At 30.8% G+C, this 12,542-nt stretch overlaps 1 protein-coding gene across 1 annotated transcript; it reads left to right on the forward strand.

Annotated features, from left to right (window-relative positions):
• The first annotated feature begins 1,615 nt into the window (after positions 1-1,615).
• LOC112794184 (uncharacterized) lies at positions 1,616-5,402 on the forward strand. The gene is made up of 7 exons (XM_025836295.3): positions 1,616-1,865; positions 2,802-3,177; positions 3,293-3,531; positions 3,610-3,822; positions 4,481-4,573; positions 4,700-4,801; positions 4,910-5,402. Exons 2-7 carry the CDS (start codon positions 3,105-3,107, stop codon positions 5,300-5,302), a joined length of 1,113 nt encoding a protein of 370 aa, XP_025692080.1. The 5' UTR covers positions 1,616-1,865; positions 2,802-3,104; the 3' UTR covers positions 5,303-5,402.
• The last annotated feature ends 7,140 nt before the right edge of the window (positions 5,403-12,542 follow it).

Raw genomic sequence — 12,542 nt, forward strand, 5'->3', positions numbered from 1 at the left:
ATGATATTATTTTAGTGTACTCTTGGTACCTAGAACATAATGATTTTAGTATTATACATATATTAATTTAAAATTAACCATTCTATATGTTAAAAAACTTAAATAACTTATAAAAATTTTTATTTAATTATTCAATACAAAATTTTTGAATGCTTGAAGTCTTAACTTTTTCTTACAGTGATAAAATATGAATTAAAAAGCAACTATGAAAAATAAGTGCCTATATAATAGTTATACATCTAGATATCTAAATCAAATAAGAAAATAATTATTTAACAACTCAAAAGTTAATACAATGGATAGTTATGGATCAAGTGGTGAACAAAAATAAAAGTTGGGATAATGGTATGATACTAATTGATTGCGGTTGGGGTTAATAGAAGAAGAAAAAAAAAGAAGGGAAATAAAACAAGGCAACATAATAATGATGACAAAACAATAATAGTTATACATGTAAAAAGAATAATAAAAAAATATTAGTGTAAAATAGGATGAGATGATAAAATCAGAATAAAAATTAATAACTTAGAAATATTAATAAAATTAAAGATAATTAAATATGTTCAATATAAGATTAAATAAATAAATATTTTTATATATTAGAATTATGCGTAAAGATAAAGTGAATTTTGAATTTAAATTTTTAAATTTGCTTCAAATTAAATAGAATTTAGATAATAAATAAATTTAATATATAAATATATAACTAATATAAAGATAAAGTGAATTTTGAATTTAAATTTTTAAATTTGCTTCAAATTAAATATGATTAGAAAAATAAATAAATTTTATATATAAATAAATAACTAATTTATAAATAATGTTAGGATATTTTTATCTTGATTTTATTACACATAATAACAACATAATTCCTTTTTCTTATTTTTAATTTAAATCTATTTATCATATATTTCTTACAATTATTAGATAACGTAAAGTATTTTATTTTTTTATAATTTAATTTTTAATTATTCAACAATTTACAATTATTGATATTAAATTAGGATAACATTTTTTATTTTTTTTACCTATATCTTTTTCCAATAACATATACATATCTTTAATGTGTGTTTTTATAATTTTGCATTTTAAAAGTCTTTTATAGCAATTTTAATTTTAACAAAATATCATATAATTAAGGCTACGTTAATTTTGAAATGATGGAAAAAAATACTTATTTGACAAATTTAAAGGGTGAATAATATATTAACACCAATACTAAAATACGATATAAATAGGATCATGTTAATATTAAAATAAAAAAATAATAATTTAATAAATTTGACGAAGGAATAATATATTAAAAAAATTTAATTAATTTTTTAAAATAATTAAAAAGCGGCTGAACAAGCACGTTAGTGTCCTGTTGAACCGCTAGTACATAATAAAGCAAATTATATTCGTATGTAACATATGTTTTGGTCTTTAATTTGAAATATTTTGGTAGAATATATATCATTATACTCTTATTGTTTTATATATTGGGATTAGTGAACAAAATTAAACATTGATATATTATCTTTTTACAATTATGAAAACGTGATTTAGTGGTGTTTTATTGGGGGTTTCCATTAGTGAGTTTATATAATATGTGAATATAGGCTGAATTACAAGTGGCCTAGTGGGTTATACTAACTCAAGGCCCACACCACCATTAACCCTCAAAGCAGTTAAGGTAAAAAAATGAAAATCCAAACTTCCTCACATGAACCCCTGTTGCGCACACAATGCTCCCATAGCTGAACCCTTGTTTTCACTCTCCCTCCTTGGTTGTTTGTGAGCAGCATTGGCGTCGTTGGTGTGTCCTCGCTTCCCTCGCCTTCGTCAGTCACATCCTCTTCCACTCGGTTGTAGTGCTTGTTCAGGTAACAAGTTTCAGCTCTTTCATGCTCATAATTATTTTTTTTTTCAATTAAGTTAACTTTAATTTGAATCCTATGTGGGTATGAACATTCACAGATGAAATATAAGTTGTTTGGGGGGTTGCATGTTCTAATCTTCAATGTATTTATTCAAGAGGGTTAAAGAATATGGCCACTGATAGTTCCTTCTAATTTCTAAGTTAATTATATTAAGTAAAAAAATATTATCTTGATTAAAAAAAATTACGATTTGCACAACTGCTATGAATATGAACATTGATAACGGGAATGGTTAAGCTAATGGAGTAGATATTGTTCATGCAAATTAGGGAATATTAACTTTAGTCATATTTTCTTAATTAATTCTGTTAGGATTATTAATGATGGATGTTAATTTTAACCATGGTTTCTTAATTTTTTATAGTTATGATTATTAATGATAGATGTTAATGTTAATCATAGTACGTTAATTAAAACTATTTGGAATTTAATACACCTGTGATAAATAGGATTATTAAAACAGGTAATTTTAATCATAGTACTGTAATTAATAATTCTGTATATAAGGTATCATTTCTGTAAAGAAAATCCTATGATTTTATTAGTGTCCTGGTCCATTAAAAGCTTTCCCTATGAAAGTTCATTAGATTCTTCTAATTTACATGTAGTTGGAAAAGATGCTACACTAAATGGTTGACCGCATTATGCTAGTGATTATTATATACATTAGCATTTAGCTCATTCATGTTTGAATTAGTAGTTCAGTCATAGGAAAAATAGATTCTATTTATATAATCACTATATGTACATATATATATTGGTTTTTAATATGTTGTTACATAATTAAAATGTGAGTAATGCTATTTGTTGGTTAATTATTCTATTATTTCATGAGGAATTTAATTTTTTTTTTTTGCATGATACATGTGTTTTTACTAGGATTGTAAGATGCCAAGGAAAGCTCGCTTCAAGAAAGGCACAAGAGTGGATCCACCGTGTCAGTAGCCTCCAGTTGCACCTCCTGTGTCTTCACCATCCAATGACGATGACTGGCTCATCCCTCCGCCCCCCAGTAATTCTGGTGTCTCAGCAGCGGCTATTCTGCAACCCTTTCGTCCGCCCAAGAGTGAACCACGACCTGAGCCACAGGCCGCTAACGATTCACGAGTGACGGAACCGTGCAATGAAGACATTGACCCAGAGGCGAACGAGGTAGACTCGTTTGAGGAACACATTGACAGGATGTTTGCTACCTCTGATGCTGCAAAGCGCAAACGACGAAAGACTACTGAGTTTTGGGATGTTGATCTCATTGGTAACAATTGTTGAACTTTAAATCTTTTTAATTGATCAGCTTATGATTTTGTTATGCTCCTTACATGTGGTGCACATTGAGCACAAAAATTACATTTTTTCTTCTTTCTTGTTAGATTCTGAAGGAATAATTAAGCAAGCTAAAATGAGTGTGAGAGAGGCTATGGAGCGGTCTCTTAATGGTAGCAAGATCATCCTGAGGTTCAATGAGGAACTGCAGGCAGTCGGAGATGGAGCTGGCCTGTTGAGTGGCATTCTAGGAGCGCTGGGTTCTGATTACAGCAAATTTCCTATATGTGAAAAGAGTTGGGCAAAGGTGCGGGGCAAAGACAGAGTTTATGACGATTGTATAAAGGTAATGACTTTTGGCATTGTTTAATCATATCAAATCCTTCAACTTGCAATTACTTACAGCTGGACATTGTCGTCGCAGGAGATGTTTCACTTCCAGGATAGAAGTGGTTTAATCAAGAAATCATTTTTGAAACAAATGGGGAAGTCTTGGAAGGACACAAGGGGGAGGCTGTTTGACTCGCATTACAAACCAACAAGGACACTTGAGCAGAATCTTGAGCAGCGCCCGGAGGGAATTCCTAGAGAGCATTGGAAGTGGTTCATTGAGTATCGTAATGATCCTGCAACAAAGGTACCTCATTCATTTAATACATATACTTTTTTAAAAAATGAATTTGCTTGAGTTCAAAAAATGTAATCCTTTTGTTTGGTTGATATAATTTGGTATAAATAAATAGTTGTTATTCCAGTTGGGCTGAATTTGAACCATGTTGATTAATATACATGATTAATTCACTTTAATATATCAATTCCCAGCACAGGCTGTTTGACTAAGATCATAATATATATATGCATGATGCTGAGACACCATTCTTCCTTATTAGAACCTTATTTTGTGCAGGTTACCATATAAGACAACTAATTTAATTTGAGTACCCCTATTATTATAATTTATGCTATATGATTGTTATTGGACTATCTCACAGGGGCTGCTAAATGTTATTTCCGTTAGTTGTTAGTTGTGGTATGTGTTATGGGTGGCATTTGCATATTAGAAATAAAATAATATTGTTAACTTCTTATATGTAAATAGGGACTGCATCCGTATAACTATTCTTTTTGTTAAAGCAATACTTAAATTTAGATTACGTACAGTTTATTCAAATTCCATACTAGTATACTTAATGCCCCATTTTTTTGAGTCTCTTGCGACGTAGGATATATGTATACTATACTTAGCAAGTTTTAGTACTCCATTGCATGCCAAGCTTACTGTTGATTTTTAATAGGCGAAGTGCAAGCAAAATGCGCTGAATCGAAAGAAGCAACTTTACACCCACACTGGCGGATCTAAAAGCTTGGCAAGGGCTAGGGAAGAAGAGGTAATATAAACTTGTAATGGAGAATAAGTGGCTTTTAGTGTTGATTTATTCATAGAGTAAACAATGTTAGAAGTATTGAAAAAATTTGTAGAAGTGAAATTCATGGGATAAATTTTATTTTTACAGTCACAACTACAAGGTAGGACTGTTGGTAGGGGAGAAGTATGGATCCTAAATCACAAAAGATCTGATGGCAGCTATATACATGAAGAAGCTCGGAGGATTGGTGTAAGTACACTTAGTCATATATGTTGCAACATGTTGGGTTTAGCAATGATAATGTCTTGAGTATGCTATTAGCCTGGTGTGATTGTGTAATTATGTTTATGCCTGCAGGAAAAAATTTCTGAGATTGAACAATTGGATGAATCTACAAGAATACTGTCAGAGAATGATTCTCTTGCCCAAGCTCTGGGCAAAGAGCACCCGGGTAGAGTGCGTGGGATGGGACACGGGCCGACACCAAGTCAACTCTTCCGTTCGAGTTTGCAGCCGCTGGTGGATAGAGCTCAAGTAGAAGAGACCCAAAGGATGCTGTGTGAACTACAAGCGGAGGTGACGACCGAAAAATTGAAGAGGAAAGCAATGGAGGATGAATTAGCAGCAGAGAAGAATAAGAGGCAGGAAATAGAGAGTGTGCTGAGTTATCTGGTCAAACAGCAATGTGGGGAGCTGCCTCCAGACATCGCTGCACGGATGAATTCTTTGGACAGACATGGAGGAACATAGATATTAGGATTTAGGATTTATGTGATACTTAGATTTTCAATACATGTTTTGTTTATGTTAAATATGGGGCATTAAGTATTAGTCAAGTACTTTACTTTTTTGAATGACTACTGAAATACGTTATTGGCATTATTAAAATAGACATGTTAGATTGCTTTGCAGTTAAATATTAATGAGTTTTTTTTTCCATAGTGCAGCATTTTATGAATAAAAAAAGTTTAATATTCTTTAATTAATTAAAAAAGATGGAAAAATATATAAAATATAAAAATACTAAAAATTAAGCTATGTTAAGAGCCTTTAAATTAAAATTAGTTTAGAAAAAAATCGGTCTTAAATTGAAATTAGTTTAGGATAAAAAAGGGCCAGGTTTATAAAATTACTAAAAAAAAAGGCCAAATAGCGGCGGTTTTAACCCGCGCGAATAAAATATAAAAAAAAACGATACCTCAAAATAGCGGCGGTTTTACGGCGGTTTTAAAACCGCCGCTAATCAATTTCCTTAAATACGATCTTTGAAACTGCCGCGGTTATAAACCGCATCTAAGGCTCTGGACGTAAAATCACTGATTTGCGGCGGTTATGCCAGCGGTTGCTGGTAACCGCCGCCAAATGTAACTCCCGCGCCCTTATGCACTGCGTTTGCTGTTTCGCTGGCAATCTGTTTAGCGGCGGTTCAAAACCGCCGCAATTCGGCTCTTAAACCGCCGCCAAACACCGCTTGTCCTGTAGTGAGGATTGGGTTCAATTTACCATCTTAGGTATTAAAATCTTAGATGATTATTATATAAGTAATTAATAAGAGAGATATGCACGGCGCACATGTTGAACATTCACCTAAATATCATTTTCAAGTCAGAAAAAGCTCTTATTGTTATTAATTGAAATTTTGTTACTTTACACAATTGCAGACTCTATAAATAAACCTACATTAATTGCTAAGTATGCTCCCAACAAGAAAAGTGGATGCAAAATAAGTAATAGTATTAAATAACTATACTGCTATACACCAAAAATTAACTAATAAATCAATTATTTATATAAATTAAAATACATATAAAAATATAAAATAAATTAAATAATATATTTAAATATAAATATATAGTGATTAATTTAGAGTTATTTTTAGTGTGTAAGTAACATCTTGTATTAAATAATTGAAGGCTAAAGCACACATTAATCAAGTACATAAAAATAAAAAGTGAGCACTAAAATCTTTGGGGTGGACCAATATATGCCATCCTATAATAAATAGCTTTGTCCTTAATTGGTGACACTCTGCTAAACATGGTATAGTGTCATCTAACCACCGCTGACCAAAGGAAGAGGTGGGACCCATTTTGGAGAAAAGCAAAACAAAAAAAAAGGATCTGAGAGGGTTTAATGAAGTCGTTGGGCTTTGTGATACGAGGTCGGGCCCAAAATCTATCTGATGTATCCATTGTTTCAAAAGTGTCGTTATCGACCATGACCCAAAAACAATATATGCCATATTGCCATTTATGACTACAATTTCCTTACATAATCAACGAGAGTCTAATTAAATTAACAACAAATTAATAAATATTTTTAAATTTTATATTAATTAATTATTATTAATTAATAATTATTTAATTTTTTAAAATTGATTCGTCATCAATTGTTTACCTATATTTTTTTTATTATTAACAATAACATTGCAATTTTTGGTATTTTTTAAAAGTGTAAAAGATACACAAATCGGAGGGTTCGATTTCTATATTTCAAAATTTTCAATTTTTTTAACAGAAATTTCTCAATCCGATTTTGTACTCTCACAAATCTCTCGGTCCAATTTTTGTATATTCACAAGTCGGACGATCCAATTTCTGTACTTCTCACAAATCGAATAGTCCAATTTTTGTTTATCTAATTAAACGATTTTATATTTGAGAATAATACCCCATCAACCTACATTTTAAAAAAACACGGTTGCTACTCCAATATCAAAAACAAAATCTGGTAATTATACTACTGGTGAGTGTTGACCAGAAGAAACTGTTATTCATAGCAGTGTAGTACACTGTTGACCGAAAAGTAAAATTATTTCAGAAAAAAATATATATTATACTGCTGATTAAAATGCAAATGAATTCACTTGGTCGTCCTTTTTTGTTTCAAAAACAAATGTCAAATATTGTCAATATTTAACTTCCTTAATTAAGAAGTATTATTTATTTGATGAATACTGAGGCATATACAATATAATTATTCATGTGTTTTTTGTTAAAATTTTTATTTATTGTAATTAATGACTTTAAACGTAAATTGGATAGTCATTCAACTACTATCAACCTTTTTTCTGTATTTATCGATATGATTTCAATTTTAATTTTATGTATGAAAAAAAAGAGCAATTTTTTATAATTTTTTTGCTCTATCATTAACATGAGACGAATTTTTAATTTGGATCATCATAAATATTTATTTACGGGAAATTTCGCACTGTGAATTGAATTGAATATGTAGCAACAAGTTAATTAATGATTAAAAAAAAAAGAAAATGCAGAAATTATATTCGGGCATGATTGAAAAATAACGTGATTGAATAATTGAGCATAGTGGGTGGAATGGAGCCAGTAGTCCTATTCTTTTGGTTTACTATTCACACGTGCCCTATTCAATGTTTATGTGTGTGTACTAGTAACTGCAAACTTTTCAAGTAACTTACAATTTCTCGAAAAAACATTATTGGAAACAAAGAATTAAATATAGACCAGTGCATTATTATGATTAATAATTAAATAAAACGAAAATAATAGCATGGTGGGGTGTTATTGAATTGAATGCACCAACTCATGATGCTTATTATGAAAAAAAAGAGGGTGGGAATTGAATAGTGAGAAAGTAACGTGAAATGGCAACATCTGAGGACCACGCATGGCATTGGAAGTTGGAACAGTGCATGCATGGACCAGAAACAACCAAAAAAAAAAAAATAATAATAATAATAAAAGGAAAGTGAAGATTATTGATTATATATAGCCCTAGCACAAAGGGTACCTTGGTATAGTAGATTGTGTCAGTGGGTTATCAAAGTAGTTAAGTTCGGGTAATTTAAAAAATAAGAAAATATTCACATTACTAAAGTCTATGCCATGTGCAAGTGTCACACCCTCTCATATTTGCACAAATAAAAAAATTGAGTAAAATATATATTTTTAAACTTTTAAAAATATTTTTAACATTTAATTTTTTTTATTTTAAATATATTTTAATTATATCTCTTAATTAAGATTAATATTATCAACAAACATATTGATGTAATAACTATGGTATAAGAATCTTTAACCGAAATATTAGCGACACATTAATATAGAATGATCACATTTTGTGTTACTAATTATAATTAAATTTAGAAGTATGATTATTCTTCAAATAATATTTTATGAAAATGTTATAAAATAACGGTGGAAACTCAGGTGCAGTCAACTTCATGTGAAATTGATAATTGAGATTCGTTAGATGAAAATTTAGTCAAATCATTCAAATCATTTAACGGCTTTCAACTATCAACTTTACGTGAAGTTGACTGCACCTGAGTTTTTACCTAAAATAATACATATTGATCTGTACGTTATAACTCTTCCAGCTCAACAAAAAGTCGTACCGAAGATTTGTAAGAGATGAGATATATTTTGGAGTTATTGCCGTACAAGAACACATATTATAACTAAATGTGTATACAGATAAAAAAAACTATAATAATATTATATGAAAACTAAACTGTGAATAATAATATGTTACTAATTATAACATAAAGTTTGGAATGTGGACAAAAAAAATTGTAGGGCCAAGGTTACCTAGAGGGAGAAGAAGGTTATTAAATATTGATTGTGTTTTGGAATTTATAAAGAGAAAGGGAGGTAGGGGAAAGACAGGAGCATATGATGATGAGTTATGAGTAGTGTATATATATATATATATATATATATATATATATACATTGTTATTGTTTTGAAATGTGTAGCATAGTATATAGTAGTGGGGTTGGTTTCTGTGACCCTTCTCATAAAAACACTGTCCCTCCCTAATTCCACATAACAACACTTTTTTCCTTTGTCCCCACTCTCCACCACCCTCTCAATTTCCACAATGCCCCACCAACTGATGAAATTGCTTCTCCTCTTCTTTCCCTTTCCTCATGATTATTCATTAATGCCACTCCCATGTGTTTACAATTATTTTTTTCTAAAATATATTACTACAAGTTTATATATATTTCTATGTGGTGATTATGTGAGGTAGAAAGTCTAAGCAAACTTTATTTGGTCTTCTATAATAATGTTTTGGTATTTAGTATTATTCTTTCTAATCTCTATGCATTTCCACCCTCTCTTTTGTTTATTAAAAAGTTAATTTTTTGAGAATTTTAAACCAAATTTCTTATAAACTTGTCTTTGGAGATGAACTTGTTTCCATGTAATATACAGAAGTGTGTTCTTTATTATATGTCTCAAATTTATCAAAGATAAGCTTTTGAGAACTTTGTGAGCTAATTTTTAGGGAAGAATTAGAGTAATTAAATTTGAATTCTATATGATATATGTTCTGGAACTTACTTAGAATCGGATAGTTGGGCTCGAAAGAAAGGCCCAAATGAATAAGGAAGGAGGTCTCCGACTTGGTTTACGCCACGGGCCGTCCTCCGAGTTGATTTGTATGTGTGTTGGTGAATGGGGAGTAGTACCTGCAATGACACTCCGATGTCTAAGTCAGCAAGGGGTTAAGCAGGTTTAGAGTATATTGTAACTTAAGTTTACTTGAGTGTGTCAGTGTATTAATAGATGATGATTTAATAATTACCGTTGGTGTAGTTCCACTTCTGAAAGTGGATAACCGTTCCTTTATCTTAGAATTGTTGAGATATCTCTTCTAGAAATGGGTAAGAGATCTTAGGGGGCAGTTACTTATTTGAATAAGTGTTATCTGCCAGTATATGTCGAATCCGACCTCCTCCAAGGTCGGATAAATAGTAAAAGCATTCTTTGGATTGAGCCTTTTGACTGACTTGGCTTAGACTATAATATTGGACCAGAGCATTAATAATATCAAAGTCAATTCTGTAGATAATCATTCTTAAGCATGAAGAGGTGTATTACAATAATTTACAAGTTTCAGTGGTTCACATCTCTATATCCCAAGTCACGTTTGTTATTGTGACACAATCTAATAAATAAATAGTTTGAATTTGTTGAAAGATTATTAGGGTGATGGATTTCACGTGTAAGTTAAGGGAGAAAATGTTACAATAAAAAAGGAGTGATTGAATAGTTGACCTTGTCAAACACTCATGATGAAAATTTTCAAAGCGTGGAGTATGTAGCAATCTATCTTGATTGCAAAAGCTACAAAGTTGGGTCATATTCTATATCTCCATTGTTTAGATCCACTTCCTTTTACCATTGTTATTATTATTAATTAAGACGCGGCTTCAACGTTACGAACACTTTAGTTTGTTCCAAGATTAACCATGCACATGCATGTCACCATGTGCCATTAATTTGCCCCTTTCTTTTTATGTTACTACTTCTATCTATAGTGTGAATCCACTTACTTTAAACAACTCCACAATTTGAATTCTTTTGGATCACACGAACAATTTTTTTTTCTATTATTTTTTAAAAAGGATATAGCAGCCCTCGTACTAGAGTTTTCAGTGGATTAGGTATAATTGACACTTGACCCATCACCTATAATACTCCTAATTATAATTAATATTCCTAAAAGGTCATTAATTTATCAAAAGAAATATATCATGAATAAAAATTAAGTGGAATCAGACGTATAAGATTACAATATTTCTTCTTTTTTTTTTTCTTTTAATTCCAAATATTTTTCAAGATTTTTTTTTTTTGGTAAAGGGCCAGTCTTACTTTTTATTGGGCTATGAAGTATTAACACGGTCAGATTTATATCCGCAAGTTTTGGTCATCAACGCAGCCAGGCTTAGATAATAGTGTAAGGCCCAAATTGTTATAAGCCCATTCATAAGGCCCATAATATTCTGGGTAATTAGGCGTACTGTTTTGGGACTTATGAAGGAGAAAAAAAATCCCAGCCCATGACCCAAAAAAAATCCTAGGCGTGAAATTTAGTGAAAGGCTGCGGAGGCGGCGGCAGGTGGCGTGGCCATGGGGGATGGCAGCGAGTAATGTTGTGATGAAGCGTGGTGGTCTGGGCGTGAGTAGTGATAGTAATAAAATTGGTTTGAATTTGAAAGAGATAAGTGGAGTGGATGAATAGAGGTTCCATGACACACGCATCCTTGTCTTGTGTTTAAAAAAAGGCATAAATTTTGGGCATAGAGTATTATTACCGAAAAAGTCATAGCGTGTTTTAAGGGCAATGGAAGTAATCATACTGCCTCGCGCATGCAATTGTATGATCTAACTTCCAAAAATATCACTTTCATTCAAGACACTCATAGCTTCTTAGTTACCGTTCCTTCACCAAAATATAAAAATAACTGAATATACATAAGGATGCATTATACCAAACAACCCTAGAGATCTCAACAATCATCCAAATGCTTTAATCAGACACATTCATAATTGTACATCTAGAAATTCGAGGTTATTTTTTGTACATATTTATAGAGAAGGTAACAATTATGCAGAATAGTTTAAAACTAGAATCTGGTCTCTATTTTTGGATACTCCTCTTAAAGACATAGTTAGCATCTTAGCTGATGAACAAGGAGTTACCTTGCCCTAGACTAGTTCGAATTTAAGTTTTATCTTTTCGGGATTTACCCCGTTTTAATACCAAAATAAAAAAGAGTATGCATACGGAGACTCTACTATCTAAAAAGAAAGGAAAAATTTTTAAGTGTACCAAAAACATCAAAAACATTGATTTTAACCGTTGATTTTAATTAATATATTTTGGTTACATGAGCAAGGAGAAATGAATGCCAAAATGTTAGGTAAACAATTACAAATCTAAGAGAAATCTCTTTTTTGATATAATTATCACATTCACATGCCATTGTCTAGTATTTTCCAATCTAATAAGTTAAAGATTAATATGCTTGCAGATCTGAACTTAACTGCCAAATTATCTCTAGTTAATTCTATGATATCTTTTATTTGGTGTCCAACTTAATTTTTATAATAAATTTATTAACTTTTGTATTTTTAAATTAAATATTAATTATTTAACATTTTTTAACAATTAGACACGTAACTTTTAGATAATATAACAAACACCTATATCTCTC

This window comes from Arachis hypogaea, chromosome 4 (assembly GCF_003086295.3).
Source record: "Arachis hypogaea cultivar Tifrunner chromosome 4, arahy.Tifrunner.gnm2.J5K5, whole genome shotgun sequence".
Classification (NCBI taxonomy): domain Eukaryota; kingdom Viridiplantae; phylum Streptophyta; class Magnoliopsida; order Fabales; family Fabaceae; genus Arachis; species Arachis hypogaea.

Bases quoted from the DNA above. Each gene is read 5' to 3' on its own strand.
- LOC112794184 (XM_025836295.3), top strand. From the start codon at position 3,105: ATGTTTGCTACCTCTGATGCTGCAAAGCGCAAACGACGAAAGACTACT. The intron at 3,532-3,609 runs GTAATGACTTTT...TTGTCGTCGCAG, and splicing joins TTTATGACGATTGTATAAAG to GAGATGTTTCACTTCCAGGA. The intron at 4,574-4,699 runs GTAATATAAACT...TTATTTTTACAG, and splicing joins CAAGGGCTAGGGAAGAAGAG to TCACAACTACAAGGTAGGAC.